A 19404-nucleotide genomic window follows, 5' to 3' on the forward strand; every position below is an offset into this window, starting at 1 on the left:
CGCAGGGAACGCGGCGCCGCTCGGACGCGGTTGTCACGGGCGGGACGCGGGCCGAGCCCCGCACCCCGCGCTTCCCGCTTGTCTTCGTTTTCGCTCCGTGACGTTTCGGCTCTCGGGCCGCGGTGAGAGGCAAGCAGGAGAGGTTTGACTCCTTTCACGCAGCAGCGTCATTTATTAGACTCGTTACAACACACAGAGAGGAGGCTGAGTTATCGCTCAGGTTATCACCGAGTTGAGCTTTGCAGCTGCAGTGACACGGAGCCCCGCAGCGGCTGAGCGGTACAGGAGTTGCTTGCATAAATACAGGCACTGGAATACGTGTGGTTTCACAGTTTAACAGCAGTATATGGTACAACTTTACATCTTAAATTACTACACTGCAGTTTGAGTAACATAGGTTATAGATCAGCAGTGGTCCCACTATTAGGTACGATTAGACTGATGAACACACAGTAAACAAACTGAAAAACATCCCCCAAAGCCCCACGCTGAACAACCCCCAAATCAGCACTTAGTGGGAAGTTCCCATATCAGGAAAAGCTCAGTACAAATCTGATCCACGAGCAAAATTCCCCCAGAACAATGAAAACCTTCCCTGGAAACAAAAATAAAACTAGAGTAGAAAAAAAAAAAATAAACAGTGAGAAACAGTATTAAATACAGCAGGTAACATGGAACATCACAAGTTTTGGTTTTTGATTAAGTTTCTATTCTCACAAAACAGTTGCTTTGCACAGTTTAACTAGGCAGCTCCTTGTCTGTACCAATGGCCTTTATACACCAAAGTCCCATTTCTGGCTGTCCTCCGTGCTTCCAACCTCCCGCCGTAGCGTTGAGGCAGTGCTGACAATCACATGGTCATGTGCTCTGGTAGAACATAGGATATGTCGTCCCATGGGTGACGGTACAGACCTTGCTTCAATCTCTTCTGATCCAGGTAGTGTCCTAAAAGGAAAGAGTCTTTGTTACAGCGTTTCTGAGCCTCCTCCTAGTCTTACTTTGCCTTGAATCAACTTTGATTTCTGGACTCCTACAACTAATATTTCACAGACCGACACCCCACACCTCCACATCTGCCTTCTGTTCATGGCAACAGGGCACGTCCCCGTAGGACAGAAGTGGCAAAAGCACAGCAAACTTACCAATGAATCCCATGCTCCTGCCTAGTACGAAGATGCCATTAAGAGCTCCTATATCAATATATTCATCAGCTTCTTCCCTGGAAGAAAAACAAAACAACTGCTCGGTGTCTGTTTGGAAACCCTGGCCCCACACAAACTGGCAGTATGGCTCCTGTTGTTAATTACAGGAGTACAGTCCAAGAGAGAAACACTTACCGTGTAAAAGAGCCACAGTTCCTGAGTACATCAACAAAGGCAACTCCAATAAAGCCATCTACATTCAGGATAAGATTTGGTTTCTGAAGGAAATACACAGACAAAGATGTCAACAATGGCAAGTGATGTTCACCTGGTAATTTCCATGCTGCCATAGCTGTGGACGTGCACACCAAGAGATACAGAAGGCTGTTTGACTGTGAGCAACTGTACTTGATATAAATAATGGCCAAGCAGCCCCAAACGGGTGTGTTTCACTTAACCCACGCAGATTTTCACCCCTCTGCCACCACTTGTGTGCTAGCCACAAGAATCTGCACTTCCAGACCACGCCAGGCAACTCTGATAACAGGTTTTGGTCTGCTCGGTGTTTTCTTGGTGTCCAAATGTCTTCAGCCTTATTAAACTGTAGTTGCACTTCAACAATTTATTAAGCTCTGCCATTAAAATATCGTATTAACCCTGGTCACTCCTTCCCCAGTAAGAAAAAGTGCTTGTGACAAGATAAATTCTAGCACGTTTCACCTTGGAAGTTGTAATTTTTTCCACTTCAAGCGCATAATCCAACAGCGGAGTGGCAGGGAAGTGCTGCTTCACGTAGTCTTTGAGAATCTGAACTCTCATGTCTGGGTTATTTATCTACAAGTCAAAAACAAAGTTAGCAATGCATCTAACACAGGTGCTTAATGTAAGATTTACTATTTATCGCTTCAGAGTTTGTAAAGTCCTGAGCATTCTGCCAAACGCTGCCTCTGAGAGTTGCTGGTTTTCTTGCCTTCATTTCCTCCCCGTTTTTATAAAGCAAACCAGAACGTACACAAGAATAAAAACACACCTCCACTATGTACTAATAATGCAGCTTTCTTACAGATTTGACTCTGTGTCCAATGCCCATGATCAGTTTCCCTTCTTTCTTCATCTTATTCACAAACTCCATAGGGATAATCCCACTGTCAAAGGCTTTGCTGAACACTTTAGCTGCAGCATCCAGCGCTCCACCAAACCGGTCACCCTGGGTTCAATACATAAAGAGAATTACAGCAAAGAACTCCACAAGCAAAGGTACAAAACAAGCACAGGATTATCTTCCCCCTCCTCCACATCTGTCAGCGTGGCAATTATGAAATTAAAGTTAGGTTGGGCACCTGGGACAAAGTGTTTCATAACTCAGTGAAGTGTCAACGCACAGCCGCAGCACCTCCACTACAGATGGCAGAAGGAGGGGAGACACAATCTGAATCATTACTTGTCAGTTCTAGAGTGATTAGGCAGCTGTAAAGGGACAATTTTGACAGCAATTTGGCTTCTACAGAGTCTCACACATGAGACGAGACAGTCCTGTTCGTAGAAAAATGGACTAGATTTCAAACCTAGAACAGAAGCTGAACAGTAGGCTTCTTCCAGTAGATTTTCACTTCCATCAGCTGTAAGTGTGGAATTTAGCAGAAATTCACTCTGAATGAACTGACAGGAGCTAGTGCATAGCTCTGCAGCTGTTCCAAATCCTAGCTTACTAGTAATAAAGCTAGGACTGAGTAGCTAAAATTGAATCTTCAGTACTTACAATAGTAAGAAGGCCTGAAGTGAGACTTGAAACAAGATCTTTTCCAGCTCTTGCACAGACAATAGTGTTGTGGGCTCCAGACACAGCAGGCCCATGATCTGCTGTTACCATCAAACACATCTCAATGAACTGGCAGGCATACTTTGGTAACCTGAGCAAGAGAGAGACTGAAGTCATTTATTGTAAAGAGATCAGAACAACAAAACACTGTGTTAGACTGGACAGTAACATCTACTTTAAGATAGAGGGAGCAGTGGGATCATAGCAGCCATCAGTGCATCCCAGTACCTGTCTTTTCAGAGATGAATGGAATTTATTCTCTTTCCACAGGAAATGTTTAGACTACAACACCATAAACTGTAAGACTTCAATCTAGAGGGTCTGGCTTTCACAAAAGCTGCCTCACCTCCTTTGAAACCAGAGCAGGCCCAGAACTCCTCCAATTCCCATCTCTTCTTTGAAGACTTCAGTGATTGGCATGCCAGCATAAATCAGTTCCTGCCCTCTCTCATCACAGATGCTTGTCATAAAGGAAGCCGGCTTGCGGATCAGACCCAGCTCCTAGAATCAGCATAAAGATGGATCTTAAAGAATCCTCTTCAGAAACAAGGGGCAGCAAAACACTTAAACTTGCCTTCAGGGCAGGTTCCACAGCCTAGAACCAGTGCAGCAAGCAAGCTCACTGACAACAGCACAAAGCCCGAGCCAACCCCATTATCATTTAAGAGCCCAGCATTATACCAAACATCTTGTCTGGTGCCTACGGAACCAAGAACCAAGTGAAGTAGCATAGCTCACCCTTGCCCAGGAATAATCCATTGGCACAGTTGGAGGAGGAACTTCCTCAGCTGGCTCAATCACTCTTTTTGCAACAAGATCCTGATAGACAGACCTAGGGGGAGAATCATTTTATTAATTTAAGTCCTTTTAAATGACAAAAGAGAGAGTCTTAGTCTTGACCTCGAGAGCCCAGAATAAGCAGGACTACACTTCTTATCCATTTAAAGTCAAGCGCCCTAGGAGTTTGCATCCCCTGCTCAAGCAACTTACTGAATGACCTCTCCCAGCTCATCAAAACTCCGGGGAACAAACACACCAGCTTCTTTCAGGGCTTGATTCTTTGCAACAGCAGTTTCAGAAGCTTGGTTTGCACAAGCCCCTGCATGGCCAAACTGCACCTACAAACAACAGAAGTGACTTCAGTAAGGAATGCAAGTTGTTTACCTGTAAGCCAGTACGCATCTGAACAGGAAACTGGTCGCAGGAATACCAGCGACTGCCCGATCTGCCTTCTTATGTGGCCTAACAGAACTCTTAGCTGCAACTGCCTCTAACTGGCTGCTCTAGGATCCTCGGGCTGCATTTATGAACACACTGAATTCTTTGGAATCCTCCAGTGGCAAACTAAATAAGCACAAGAAGCTTGTATTATTGATACTTCTGCACGCTTCTCTGCTATGGCTTAGGTGAGAGGAGCTGGCTTTTTTCCCCTCCTGTCACAAATAAATACATCCCCACTTCTGCACATACCTCTGAAGAAAACATGGTGGCACAAGTACCAATACACCAGCACACCACTGGCTTGGTGATACGGCCTTCTTTAATACCCCTACAGATCTTGTACTCTTCTGTGCCTCCAATCTGCAGGGAGAAAGAGAGTTGAGCTCTTTCAAAAGCACATGGATGCACACGGAAATACTTCTTGCACTGAACAATGGCTTCAGTCTCAGAATAAAGTCTATTTTTAAAGGGAGACTGTTGAATACATTTGATTTCTTCTGATTAAAGAAGCAGGAAATAAAGCTTCAGATTTCTAATAACAGTATGAACAGCTGCCACTTAGTTATAGCTGCTACTTATTGTTTATTCTTGCTGCTAGGTCAGTTCTGCTGCTACTCAGTTCTGGAAGCATCCTTCTCAGATAGCAGAGAAACGGTTCCACTCACCTCTCCAAGTACTACAATCATTTTCACTCCTGGGGTATCCTGATAACGCAAGACATGATCCATAAAAGTTGAACCAGGATATCTGGGTGAAAAACAAGGAAGAATGAGAGAAGTTTATTTCCTTCAGGAAAATCTATGAAACAAGGCAAGTTAACAGCCAGCCTGCCCTTCACTCCCAGTTGACACCGACAGTTCAAGAAGCTTCTGCTGTTCGCTGACTTAGAAAGCAGTTTCTCTGTTAGACTCCTACCTGTCTCCTCCGATGGCCACCCCTTCATAGACCCCATCAGTGGTTCGGGAAATTATGTTGTTGAGCTCATTAGACATTCCTCCAGACCTTGAAACATAAGCCACGCTGCCAGGACGGTACAGTTTTGATGCTAAGATATTATCAAGCATGCCTCCTGTGTTGCCTATTTTGAAGCAACCTGGTTTGATCCCACCAACCTACAAGAAAATCACAGAAAGATGTGAAGTCCTTTAAAATAGACATGAGACTTAGGAACACTTCTGCAAAATGGCCTTCTGTCAGTGTTTATCCAAACAATGAAGAAGGTAACACGACCTTAAAATGGTCAACACACGCTTTATATGGCTACACACAAGCTGGATGGTAGGATATACTTCATCCCTCAGGGGAAAATGATGTGAAGATTAAGACAGGATAAACAAGAGGAGGAAGGTCATCAGCTCTTACAGTTGCAGGCCCGATGATTGTGACTCCTTTTTTATCAGCTGCTTTGATCAGCTTTCGTGTCAGTGCCTCTGGAATGCCCTCAGCAATAATGGCAATGGTGCGGATCTGCATCAAGACAAAGAGAGCCATCAGCACCCAAACAAACTCTGCAGGCCGCTGGGCAGTTACCATACAGAAAAGCTCAGTGCACAGATCCATGATCCATGAGCCCTCAGCAGTCTCAATGCATGGCTTAGACGATTTTCTTCCCCTTGCACATCAGGGAGCAGCACTGTATTTCAAACAAAACTAGTCACTCTCAGACAGAGGTGCTGAGTTTTCCTGTAACCTGCAAGCATTAGGATTTGCTCCACAACTCCAGTATCCTCCTCAGGAGTTCACAAGGAGTTCAAACTGAGGTATTTATTTGGAAGTTGGGACACCAAGTTGATTTGCTTATATCATCATGGTTTAAGAAACACCGGTACCCTGTTCCAGAAGCACCAGTACAATCTTTAAATGGTCCTGTTTGAGTTTCTTCTGGATCCCTCACTCACCTGTGGATAATTCATCGTTTCAACAGTGCTGTCATAAGCAGAGCGTAGAGATGCAAAGTTGATGAGAACATCCACCTCTGGGTGTTTCCTCATGGCATCAGACATGTTCTTGTAGACTGGGATCAAGATTTCTTTGTGACCCCAGTAGAACTTCTGCCTGTGGTCACCACTATGAAGGGGAAGATGAAAAAGCCCTGACTTTTAAGGCTTCTGGAAAAACAAGGGATACAACGCATGCAGATAGAGAGGAGTTTACAAACCCCAGTTCTCAGACACCAAGACTGACTGTGAGACACTCACTAGCAAGTGAGTGTGTGTGGGGAGGGACCATACTAACAGCAGAAGGTTCTTCAGAGTATAGAACAGAGCAGCGTATGGAAGGAGACGAGCTAATGGGGACAGAGGCATCCAGCAAGATGAATAAGCTCTCCCACAGTGAAGTTACCAGAGCCTTAATTCTACTCCAAGCTGGAAGACAGAATGAGGCACAGAAAGAGTAATGAATGAGATGCATGCAAAGCTGCCTTACTGGACTGGAACAAATACTGGATTAGGGGAAGGCAGGAAACCAGTATCTGCGGCCAATAGCCAGGATAGCAATGTAAGGGCCACTCAGTTCCACTGCAGTGGGACTCCCCACCCTGCTCTCTACATCTGGAGGAGAGAGGCATCTAGGAAAGTTTCTATGTGTTGTCTGCTGCATGTGGTGGACTACCTGGTACTCCTTGAAGTCTCTACTCAGCCATTTAGCAGTCCAGAGATACTGGCCATTTCCACACTGTTACATTTGCAACAGAACATTTCAGGTTTTGCCAGCTTGGCTTGCTCCAGAAGGTCAAGCAGAAACAGTTGATTAATAGATAGCCTTAAACTTTTTATCCCTATGACTTTCTTCTCATTAAGTGACTGCAACACTGCAAGGGGCTGCTACTCATCTACAGAAGTAGCTACGCCTGCAGTTCGTTTCAGCACCCTGAGGTTTGCACTTGTTGAGAAGGTATTTCAGAGCTGCAATTATCATCAGAGCTGCAGACCAACAGCACAATGGACGAGAGAGGCAGTACTCTGCAGGATGGAGGTTGATTAGGTATCAGCTATCCTGGAGGTCTGTAAACACCACAGAAATTAAAACAAGCCTCTTCCCCTTCCATGCTCTCATCTGTCTCAACAGCAGGCTAAGTCAGTTGCTCCTTTTCTGTTCAGCACTTGCTCTGTTCAACAGGAAGACCTTCCCACCCCTCACACGAGGCACAATGGAACAGCTTATGCATCACCTCAGCAGCCGTGGAGGGTCCTCCTGAGGTCAATCTGAAACCAACTTCTAAACCCATTAGCTGAGGGGATGAGGCCAAAGAGGGTAAATACCTCAGTGTGATGGAGTTCTCTTGAAGGACCCACACACTTCCTGCCTGCTAAGAAACTGCAACTAATAGAGGAGAGAGTCAGAACCAGGATTTATTTAATTTGGTGTGACTACCTGACAGATTGTCTTAGCCTGATTAGCAAAGCTGCTCTGACTCCGGCTAATATTTGGAGGTAAAAAACCACCAACTGCAACAGGTACAAATCAAGGTGTCAGACAAGTAGGCAGCGAACAGTGAATCAGAAGAAGAGCCCAAATGTGTCTTTAGTGCCTCTGCTAAGCTAGTCAGCTGCTACAAGGAAGTCTAACTAGCAATACCTTCTTCACTTTGGAATGGAGGAACAGAACTTGGACACCCTTGGAAAGAGCACGATGTGGGACCTGAAACAGCTCCATGTTAGCTGTAGAGCTTAACTCAGAGCAGCCTGAAATCAGTGACTGAGGGAAGCAGGAAGCAGTCTGCAAAGCCAACCCGATGAAAGGGAGCACAGGAGAAAGTGTAAAAGCAGCAGTGAGAACTAGGGCAGAACTACACTAAAGAACAGAGGCTGGAGGAGGAGAAAGCTAAGAAGTATCTGAGGGATGCAGTTAGAAAAACAACATTGGTAACACAGGCTACTTACGTGAACGGATAAACCATGGCAGCTACAGAAGGTTCATCCCGGGAGCAGATATAATCAAAGTCCAGCATTCCCTGCACAGCTCGTGTCTGCATTCCCCAGATGATAGCTTTGGTGTGACGGCTAAACAGGGTCGTAGCTTTACCTGCTCAGAAAGAGTGGGGAAAAAAAAATAAAACAACACACCCCAAATGTATATCTGTGCAAGACAAAAGCTGAAACTTTGCTAAATGTTTGCTGAAAGCCTCCCAGATAAGCATACTCCCCCTCTCCCCCCGAACTAGTTCCAACAGCTGAGCTACAGGATGTAGTAGCCACACTGCCCAAATTAAGGAAGAAGCTGAAGAAGCAGCAACATCCTCCTCTTCCCAGGATTCTGAACACAGCAGCCAAGTTTTGGGTTTCACAAAATGGACAAGTGCAGAATCACAGGCTGGGAGCTGGTGTAAGACAGGAGAAATGTGAAGTGAGAAACGCCTCCTCCTCGCATCCCTCCCAGATGGATTTAATCTGCAAAGCTGAAGAGGAAGGGAACTTTTATTGCATATGGCCTTCAATCTGCAAGAACCACGGGAGGTTTGCTTCCTGCATTTGTCAGGGTGCCATACCAGTATGGTGGTAGGAAACAAAAAGCAAAACGCAGAAAATGAAAGAGACAGAGCAAAGGATCACTACATTACTCAGCTTTTGGTTTCTGATATCAGGATCCAACACAAAGCTGATGGCTCTGAAAATTTATTTTTAGCCCAAAACTTTGGCTTTGAGGGACAGAGTCACAGGAAAAGCAACAATTCAGCTAGTGAAGATGAGTTATTTAAGTACATTCACACCACTTGTCACAGCAAGATGTTGAGTTCCTCCCTTGGACTCCATACAGAGATCATTTTAAAACCAACTCTGAGCTGATCCACCTGCTGACCTCAGCCAGTCTACAGCTGATTTCTTTTAGGCTTCGAAAGGTAGTCAGCACAGGGAATAAATAAGATCATATTCTCCCAGCATTAGCAATACATCAGTCACTATTTTCTCCAACACAACACGTTCATAGTAAAGATGCACTGCTGTGCAACTTGTGCCCAGGAAACCCACAAAAGCCTTTCCAATTTATCATCTTGCCGGTGCCTACAAGGAAAAATATCAGTATCAACAGGAAAACACAGGATGCAAGAGGTGATATTGTCTGTCCAAATTATACAAAGAATGAGAGTCTCATTCTGCCTGTCTCCACTCTTATGGTAGGGAAAATAACTGGAACCTTCACTTTGCTTCAGAAGCTTGTTCTCATCCAGCACTGAGCTACTGCTTAAGGCTCCTGGAATTTCACTGGGCGCAAGCTTTGATGTCTTGTTGGTTCAACAAGGCAACAAGAACACCGACTTCATTCATTAACCTTCTTGTGCCCTTCAAGGCTCATAAGCAGGACATCCACTCCATTACGTTCCCCTTTAGGATGAAGTATTAGTTATTATTTAGTGAGTCTGTGCTGGAAGTGAAGGCTGCTTTTCACAGTATGCAGGGCTGTTTATCTCAGTGGTTATGGGAGCAGAGGGAAGGTGAAGAGAAGCAACTTTGAAACTTGTCCCTCCATCCCCAGGAGGAAACACATTTTTTGTGCAAAGGAATCTGTGATCTGCACTTCAAAAACAACCGACAGATTGTGCTAGCTACATCTGCTGGCAGGAGGGAAGGGAAGGACTAGACAACACTGCAAAATTTTGGAGAGAAAAAACAGCAACAAAAACTGAGAAGTCAGCTGCCAGCAAGGCCAGACACACTCAGGTAGTCACACATGTCCTACCTGTACCAGGTCTTGGAGCTGGGACTGAATCTGTTGAAGAGAGAATCACTCATGCAACAACATGACACAGTTGGCTGCCGTCACCCCACAAGGCCACGTGTGGCACAGTGCTCAGAGCAGCTTCCCTCCTCCCCACAGCTCTCAGAGCTTTTGGGTTTTGCTTTCGTTAAAAAACGCACACAAAAATCCCACAAGCAGACTGAAGCACTTTCCACTGTACCTTCTCCCCAAATGCTGTATTCTCCACACTGCAAGCTCCACAACTCACATTTTCAAAGCACTGTTTATGCAAAAGTTCTGCACGCCGTGATTAAGAGAGCAGTATTTCTATTTGGGTGTTGTGTTTCAGATCTGAAGCCCATGAAGCCCACTGCCATCACACTGTCCTGCTGCCAGCAGGATCTCTATCTCCTCACACTCAGGGGAACAGCAGAACAGCTCCATATTCTGTCCCTACCCTCCAATGCAGTTTGCTCTTACCCAGAAAGGCTTCCAACAAATACAACCAGAAGGCCCCCAAAGCTCAAGCATGTCACCGTGCCAAAGCAGCCTCCTACAAACTTAAGACCAAAAACTAACCAAAAAAAAAAGCAAAAGAAATCCCACCACCACACATACACAGAGGAACCTCAGATCCTAAACGTTTCATTACTGCATCACAGCTCCTACTGAACTGACATGGTTTTCAGTGTCGTTTGGAAACGGCTCATCCTGAAAGCTGCAACATGTACCAAGGACTTTCTGCATACCCACACTGTTCCAACAGCGTTCCAAGTTCACACCCCACACAGACACTTAAATGGAAAGCAGACCTCAGTTCAGCAGCCACAGCAGAGATGCTATGCTGCTACCTGCTGGCCTCATGTGAGGGAACATGGTAAAGCTACAGCTCTGAAGTGGTGGTGATTGCTTGAAAAAAACCAAAACCAAACAAACAAAAAAATCACCACAGATCAAGGTAGCTTTGACTCACCTTGTGTTTGAGCTAATTGCACAGCAAGGGGCGACATCCTAAAAGCACTTAAAAAGGCAGACAAATACTGCAACATTACTTTTGTTTGCATCCAGAAAAAGACTTTAGTCAAGTCCACGCTCTTTTGGAGTGAAACAGAACTGCTAGCAACCACTTCTGGACTTACCAAGAGGTGCTGTTGGCTTTGCCTTCTTGGCTGGAGCAATATCATCAGGTTTGGACTCAGAGAAAGAAGCTGTTCTGCTTGGTGCTGGAGTCTGAAAGATTCAGAAGCCAGGTCAGTAAAGGACAACATACCAGATAAGGCTTCCCAATACCAATTTTGGGGGCTTTTAAAAGGAGATGGTCACTATGTCACTATGCTACCCTCCAAAGAAAGACAATTTTGAGACAAGAGGGAATACCCCTAAATGACCAAGTTCCCAGTAGGTAGAAGAGTCACATTCTCGTTGTTGAAGGATCACATTTTCTGCATAAGCGAAGTGAATATCAGAGGGCCCTTCTTGGAAAAGCATGCAAGCAGTCACTAGTTTGCCCTCAAGCTTTTAACTGCACAAACTGACAGTGGCTAAAATCTATTTCTGACCCATTCAAACAGAGGAAGCTGCTTCCAGGAGGCTCCTCGCAAGCATTCCCTTTCACAAAGGAGGTGGAGGAGCTCACCGATGGGCTGCCGCTGGCATTGAGGAGGAAGTTGGCAGTGTGGGCTGCAGTGGGTGGCTGGTTGGGGATGGGTCGATGGCCAAGAGCCATCCCCACAATCGCAGTCATGTGAGTCTCTGTGCCAAAGACATGGATGGGGATCCCAGTGGTCTTCCCTGCACATGCATACAAGAACAGTCAGCTTTAGGCAGAGGAAAAGGAACCAGCATCTGCCGGAGCAAAGTATTTAACCTCAAAAAGGCTCCAGACAAAGCAGGTGGAAAAAACAAGAGATGAGAACAACACTGAAGGAAATGGATGGTCCTCACCAACTTCTCCCATGACACGCAATCCTTCCTGGTAGTTTGGGCCTCCTCTCCGCACAAAGATCCTCACCTCGTGCTCCTTCAGAGGGCCTTGGTAGTCCTTAATTGCTCTAACAATGCCCTGAGAAAGAAACAAAGAACAGGTGAGCTGGGTAGCCTCGCACTAACACTGTCCTCCATCATCTCAAGAACTACAAGGGATGCACAGTCAGAATTGGCACAACATGACCTGGGCAGAATGGTCTGGGGCTGCCAACACCTCCAAATAGTCACTCACCTTAAAAGTGGCTGCTACGTTAGTGAAGTTAGCAATGCTGCCTCCAATGATCAGGATTTTACCTAAGAGAAAAAAACAAGCATAAATAAAACAGCATTAAGAACACAGTGTACCTACTGTAAGACCACGAAGCAGTGTAGGACAGAGAGAAACAATGCTGTGGCTCAGACTAATTAACAGTTTGCAGTAGGTTGTGTTTAACAGAGCCTGGAAGATGAATTTTGCATCAGGCAAGAAACTCTCTGATAAGAATCTCTTCAACCACATTTGTGCTCTTTGGTATGTGGAAAAATACAAACTGCACCCCTGAAGCAAGAGCTAACAGAAATCCATTGCTATTTGACTCAGAAGGCAGAAGTATGTTAAGACTCCGGGTAGCTCTAAGCAAAGCAACAGTCCAGATCTGTTTAGTTTTTCCCCTACATACTTCGAGCTGTACATCCTGGCTAGTGAATTACAGTCCCAATTCCAGCTCTTACCTTCAGGGTGTTTCTCTCGAGTCATGAGGGAGAGAATAGTCTTGGCATAGTCGTAGGTCTGCTGCTCACTTGGGGCTCCTGAATATTCGCCATAGTTAGCCAGTTCATTCACACCCCCCAGGTCACAAATAGTGTCACTATTAAAGAAAAGAAATAATTGAAGAGATTAGTTATAATTTTTGTGTCACTACAAAACATCCCAAATTCCTGTGAAAGCACGACTTTGGGAGGTCACATTTCCACTGAGAACAAAGCTGTTCTCTTGGTGCCAGTCATGATTAGCCTTGTTGTGCATCCCACGTGTGATGGGAACCACCACAGCAACCACACGAACATTAAGAGCTTTCAGCCAGTCTCTTTTCCAGGTGGAAGAGAAGCTTAATTCAACCTCTCAGAGTCAAATTATCACTTCTAACTGACACTGCATTCCACATCCTAGGAAGAAACCTGCACAGCATCTTCATTCCAAGTAGGACCCAAGCAGTCACAGCATGGCCAACAGTCCCCTCTCCAGAGGCTCATTTCCATTGCAACACCCCCTGCACCCCAACCCTGGGTACAATACCTGTAAACCACAGAGGCACCACCACCAGCCACCATGGTCCAGATTCTGCCTTTAGGGTTGAGAATTGTAAGTTTCAAGCTGGCTCCGCTCTTTGCATCCAGATCAGCAATGTAGGCTTCCTGCAGACACACCAACATACATTATTGAAACGTCTTTCTGGCTTTCTTTGGCTAATACCTGCATGCTCTTTTTCAAACCACAGTGCTAGTGGTGCTGGGTCCAACTTCCAGGCATGCAGAGCTGTCACATCTTTTTGCTAAGGCTGAAGAATAGGACTGCAAACACATCATCTGCTCTGACCTTGTCTGCAGACTGAGACTGGGGGAAGTATAAAAAAAAAACTAAACCCTACACACCCAAGGCAACCTTCTCTCTGGCTGTGCTGCAGAATGTAATCACCAAGAGAGCTGTAATTTGGCTCAGTGTGGTATTCCTGCATCACAGGGTGCTTGCCTGTTGTGAAGCACTTTATTGGGAGTTCATTAAGACTCTCAAAGACACTGAGATAGTAACCTTCACAGTGACTCGCAGAGGGATGATTCAGAGAGACAAAAACTGAACTAATACATTTAAGTGCAAAATGAATTAAGTGTTGGCATCCAGCAAGCTACATAGAGAGAAATAGCTAAATGGATTTCTTGGCCATGTTACAAAAACCTTTTCCAACTGATGCATAATTATAATTAATGAAATGGAAAAAAAAAAGAATCAGGAAAATCATTTTGAGGAGTAGCAAAACCCAAAATAAGTAACAGAACAATTAAGAAGAGAGCTTTAGTTCCAACTAAAGCTGGTGAGAAGCTACGTATGAAGCTACTGCAACTGGCAGTACAAAGCCTGGCAATTCTGAGAGGGAAGACTAAGGCACTTCAAACATAGCAGCAAAACCCTGCATGAGAGGGAAGTTCACTGCTACAGACACACAAGCAATGAAGAATTAATCTTGTAGTCCACAAGAGAGGAATTTTGGCCAGAGCAGGTTGTTACTTGCCTCAGGGTAGGCTTCCCTGCCAAAGGGAGGGGGAAACTCCACATCCCCCCATTTCACTTTGCAGATGTAGTCAGCAGTTGCATCAATCTTTGCAGCCAAATCAAGGATGTAGACACCATCCTTAGTCACGACTTCGGGGAAAAATAAATCAGGATTAGCTGTGTCTTGTACAGAGGGACACGTCACCAATTTGCTCATAAGATCTAACACCAGATATCACTAAGAAAAATAAATAGGCCCCCTTTGATCTCCTTTCTCCACATCAATCATTTAAATCTATTCAGAAAACCCAGAGAGTTCCCTTAATAATGAACTTGTGATCATAGTGATCTCGTTCAGGTGCTGTTTTATACTGAGCAGATCTCACGTGCTTCACTTCTACTTCCCAACCCCTTCAAGGTATTGTTTGGACTAGGAGATTAGATAACAGAACACTGCCTCCAAACTCTTTACATTTCACAGTCATTCAATCCATAGCTCCAAGACAAGTCACAACCACTTCAGTACCTGTTTTGCATATGCCACTGTCATGAGCTACACACAGTGGAGAAGGCTGATCTACACATTTCGATATTTTAATACAGATAATAGCAGCTCCTACATGTAGGCTCCCAAAAGCTCTGGTTACCTAATGGATTGATCTCGAGGTACGTGAAATACAGATCTTCATAAAGATTGAACAGGCCACAGATGAAGCTAGCCAAGATGCTGCAAAAAAGAAAAATTAATTGAACTCATTAAGGCAGCCAAATATAAAGTACAGCCTGCTGTGCCTTATTTGTATTAGCCTCAAATCTACTTTGTACCAATTTATTTCATTCTCATTCATCTTCTCTGGAAGAAGCCTGGATGATGACTCAAGGAAAGACAGACCTTGATGACTCATCCTCATTACACTCCACCGAACTCCGCTGAGAACACATTTGTGAGCAGCTGTCATGTAGATGCTCAGTCTGTTTAATCCTCCTGAGACAGAAGTGCATCCTTGTCCCTTACTGACAGATACGCATCCTTGTCAGAACTAAGACTCCTTGGCTGAGATGGGGAATAGACTGCAATAAACTATATGAGCGACAGGTTTCTATACAGGCACAAAGATCAAAATTCAGTGTGCATCTCCACCTCCTCAGAGGTCAAAACTTCAGTAGATTTAGAAGTGCTCCTGTCAAACGAGGGCTGAGAGCACCAGGAACACTCCCTCTCAGTGTCTCAAGAGGCTCAGCTAAGGTCAAAGAACTTCAGATTAGAATGCACAGAAGATTCCTGAGAGCTGCAAGAAGGGCAGGAGAGCAAGTTTTAGGAGGTAGCTCTGTGAACGGACAGTGCACTAAAATGAAGATGAGCTTCTGGGCGGCTGGCTGTGCCCAGAGCAGGCACGGGAAGTGGGCATCTGATCCATACTTACTCCTTTTTATCTGCTGGTGCGTGCTGCAGGAGGTGCTTCTTCACATCTGACTCATTAAGCTTTTCATCCACTGCCACAAGCAGCTTCTGAGCTTTGGCATCAACATCTCCCACATCCACACCTCCCTCGTGGTAGAAGAGGACACAGTCTCCCTCGCGGGCAGCATAAATGCAGACATAGAACTCTTCCTCCTGCACCACAGACCCAGGCACAGCCATTAGCAGTGACACCCAGCAAACACCTTGACAAAGAGGTGCTCCTATCAGCACCAGGAAAGGAAACTGAGCACACTTGGAATGCTACGCTTTGCAAGGAGCACCAGCACTGCCCAGACACCTCCCAGGAAGCTTCATCCAGGGACAACATTTTCTATTTCTGGAGAAAAAAGGTTCCTATCTCACACAACTGATGTACACATCAAGATCCTTTCCTGGTGCAGTGAAAGCACCTGCAACTAAGGTAATTATACCCTTCCCAAAACCATGGCACAGAACAAAGATTTCACCAGCACAAATTGAGACATCCCACACAAAGTGAGAAGGGAGATTCAAGGATCTGCCTTCTGCTTTCCAAATGGGTCCCTCTGCTGTGATTTGTAACCTCCTCCCAGTGGAGTAAGAGCAGCCATGATTATTAATGACTCTTTGCAGGGACTAAAGCTGTGCCAGCATGCAGCTCTGACAACATGCATCACTGTCAGCTTAATAACCCACTCCCAAGCTCCTGCTTTTGCTACTGTATCAAACCACCTGAGCCACACACCAGCCAGAAAAGATTGAGAAGTGCTTTTAAAGCTTTAATTGGTTAGCCAACCTGTCTGTGGGGGACGAAGGGTTCAATCAGAAAATTCTTCAGGATTCCCTTTGCATTAGCAATCTGTAGGCAGAAAACGAGGCAGACACCAATAAATACTTGTCCAATACCCACATTTATGAGACCATAAGGCAAGCTTAAAGAATTAACACTACCCTAAATTAACCAATTCCTCCCAAACACCTTTCCACCACCAGGGGAACCACTCTTCCCCATAGCAAGGTCTCAGGAACCTGCAGAGATGCTTTCCTGCCATCCCAACCCGAAGTGTCCTGGCACAAGGGACATGGCTGTGGTAGGTACCACTGCTTCAGGAACCAACATCATTGGTCACAGCCTTCCCTTTAGATGAGATTGTTGCATTGTGTGCTATTTCAACACCCATCGTTTTTCTGATGGGAGGCACACAAGATGCAGTTGCCTGCTGTTTCGTAACGGCCTTCAGGCAAGTCTCACTGGCTCAGCTGCCCAGCCTGATGCTGGAGCCAGCAGCAAATCAATCACAGCAGAGCAAGGCAGCTGTTCCCTTGAAGCAGCAGAACTCCTGAGACATAGAAACTTGGATGGCAAGCATTTCTTTATCATTAGCATTGCAGTAGCATTCCCAGGAGAATAAATATTACAAGACAGCACCGCACTAAGAAAGGACTTGAAGTAACACCCAGTGAACAACCAGACCACTGTCTGGCTACAGTAAGAGGACAATTTTATGACAGCTTTTATGCTTGTCTCGTTAAAACCTCCTTAGATATTAAAGTGAAGCAGCTATGCCAACCAGACGCAGCATTCGAGCTGCTGGTTCCCAGTGCAAGGGATTTTCAGAGCTGTGCTGATTCCTGCTGAACTGCTACACAGGTCCTTTACAGCAGATGGTAGCAGGAGCACCAAGTTAACAGTGTACGTCATGAACAGTGCTTATTTACCAGGAGGAGGTTCACACAAAACAATTCCTTATTTGTTCAGGTGTCAGCACAGCACACCTTTCCAACCCCTGTAAGACAGAGCAATACCTGCACACCTTTTGTTGCCAAATGCCACTCACCGTGGTTTCTTGGCCCAAACGCTGCTTGAGCCAAAGCTTCACCTGATCCAGTGTGAGGTTAATTCCAACCAGCCCCAGCTTCCCACGCCGTTTGATCAGCTGATCTGGCTTCACCACTAAACGCTGCAGCATTGTGCAAGAGGGATTAAAGAAAGAATGATTAGAAAGAGAGTTTGGTTGAGAGATTCTCTGCAGATGGCAAAGTGAAAAATTCTGTAAGTTTTATGCAGCAAACATCCTTGCTGGGTTCCTTAGTCCTTTGTTTTGTGCCTAATGCGTTACAGTTGTTAAGCAAACGCATCTCCTGCTACAACACATCTGCCTTTCTTGTCCTCCCATCTCTGCACTTTGAGTGGAGCTGCTTTGTTTCTCCGCAGAGAGGACTGTGGTCAGCTCAGTCTCTGCTGATCATCAGTTCTAGGTTTTTGATGGTGGTGCTTCAGCGTGGCTTTTTTGTGAGCTAAACTGTTTCAGTGTAACTGTTAGGATGGCATTCAGCTTCTCCCTTTCTGTAAAGCTTCACACTGAGTAGCACTCAATTTCCTATCCCTTTGCAAGCCTTTGTGAGATGCACCATGAACTCAGCGTTTCTCCACCAGCAGAGGCACAGATGGAGAAGCCATCGGAGATGTGTGGCACCAAGCACAAGCACATCATCAGCTGCTTACAGCAACAGTGCTGTCACTCCATCCTCCGCACGTGAGACTGGCTGGGTTCAGTGTCATGCACATTTAGTCACCCTATAGTGCTGCTTTATACTATACCTGCACAGGCTGCTCCCAGGTATCAGGCTTATTCCTAGCTTGCAAGTGTTTTTGTTGTTGTTTGTTTTTTTGGATAATCAGGCCCTGTTGAAGTTGATAAACCTTGCCTCAAGGCTGTTATGTTTCTTCACCAGGGTTGCAAGCACTGCAGGGCAGCAGCTGCGGCCAGCCCTTCAGGAAGGTCCCACGCACCCAGCTCTGCTCCCAGTGAGCCCCGCCTGCCCCAGGAAGGCACAGCACAGCCTCACCTCGCTCAGCAGCCAGGGGTGGTCCTGGGTGAGCCGGGCCCAGTCGGTGTCCGGGGTGACGCGGGCATACTTGAAGCGGTTCTGGATGGCAGAGGACGTGCAGATGAACTTGTACAAGAACTCCTTCCCCGTCTGCTCAGAGATGGCTTTGGCTGACATGGCTGCCTAGGCTGGATTGAAAAGCAATTTGTCAGAGAAGTCATCAGTAAAGAGCGCTTCTGCCGAGGGCTCACTGCTGACAGAGGCTGGAGCAGTGCCTTGTGCCCTGCTGTGACGGGAGGCTGGGAACACAGAAGCACACTGAGCTCCTGGGAGAGCTGCAGAGCAACAAGGCACGACCACAGAAATGAAAAGCTGCGTAAAGTCCAAAGAAAGCAAAGTATCTGAACAAGCCCCTGAAGAGCAACTGACTGCCCACGGTATCACGAAGCAGATGCCCCACTTCCGGCCATCAGCCAACCAGACGCTGCTGGTAGACAAGTGCTTCCCTGCCACAGCTTTCTCAGAGGACAGGAATTCTGAACAGAAGGCAACAAAGCCTAACTCTACACCAGAAGCAAAACACGCAGCAGTCTCACAAAGAAACAGTCTGTAACATGCAAACAGAAATGGCCAGCCACGTCAAGAACCTGGGTGTTGAGTGGCCTGCAGACGTGGCTTCCCTGCTTACAGAGCAGTTAGATATTTGCTACACAAAATCCTACACGCTGCCAACTCCTTTTTCTTCCTACCCATCTTTGCCCCACAAATGCCACAGAACTGCAGGAGTGTAAGCTGTGTTGCAATTGCACTGAAAATTAAAGCATTAGCAGATTTGTTTTGACTGCTGAACCTTTATCAAGAAGAAGTTCTGCAGGAGAAAGAATAGTTTAACCACTAGAAACAAACTACAGTTTGCTGCATCCAACTAAGAAGAATCTCAAGCTGGTTACAGAGCTGGTTCACAGTTACCCTTTGTTAATAATGGATCGATTTCACCTTATTCTTCTGAGACAGCTTTTTTTTTTTTTTTTTTTAA

The 19404-nt window shown here is 45.7% G+C and overlaps 1 protein-coding gene across 2 annotated transcripts; it reads right to left on the reverse strand.

The window, feature by feature from the left end:
- Nucleotides 1–149: 149 nt before the first annotated feature.
- On the reverse strand, nt 150–18574 carry ACLY (ATP citrate lyase). Of its 2 annotated transcripts, XM_003213118.4 has the most exons (28): nt 18387–18574; nt 17375–17497; nt 16333–16395; nt 15520–15710; nt 14743–14822; nt 14115–14245; nt 13124–13242; nt 12559–12695; nt 12080–12141; nt 11806–11923; nt 11498–11652; nt 11001–11091; nt 9862–9891; nt 8067–8208; nt 6081–6249; nt 5545–5649; nt 5098–5294; nt 4848–4929; nt 4432–4542; nt 3952–4079; nt 3700–3793; nt 3308–3462; nt 2902–3052; nt 2206–2349; nt 1863–1976; nt 1338–1420; nt 1143–1219; nt 150–945 (listed from the first exon to the last, which is right to left on the reverse strand). In XM_003213118.4, the coding sequence occupies exons 1-28, from the start codon at nt 18543–18545 to the stop codon at nt 851–853; spliced, it is 3306 nt and encodes a 1101-aa protein (XP_003213166.2). In that variant the 5' UTR covers nt 18546–18574; the 3' UTR covers nt 150–850. The 2 variants fall into 2 exon arrangements, with proteins under 2 accessions (XP_003213166.2, XP_003213165.2); XM_003213117.4 differs by lacking the exon at nt 9862–9891.
- Nucleotides 18575–19404: the final 830 nt, after the last annotated feature.

This window comes from Meleagris gallopavo, chromosome 29 (assembly GCF_000146605.3).
Source record: "Meleagris gallopavo isolate NT-WF06-2002-E0010 breed Aviagen turkey brand Nicholas breeding stock chromosome 29, Turkey_5.1, whole genome shotgun sequence".
NCBI lineage: Eukaryota > Metazoa > Chordata > Aves > Galliformes > Phasianidae > Meleagris > Meleagris gallopavo.

Excerpts from the sequence above, each read along its gene's own strand:
- ACLY (XM_003213118.4), bottom strand. The coding sequence starts at position 18,545 with ATGTCAGCCAAAGCCATCTCTGAGCAGACGGGGAAGGAGTTCTTGTAC. Across the intron at positions 4,543-4,847 it reads TGATTGTAGTACTTGGAGAG|ATTGGAGGCACAGAAGAGTA; the intron begins GTGAGTGGAACC and ends TTCTCCCTGCAG. Across the intron at positions 1,977-2,205 it reads TTGGACACAGAGTCAAATCT|ATAAATAACCCAGACATGAG; the intron begins GTAAGAAAGCTG and ends TTTGACTTGTAG.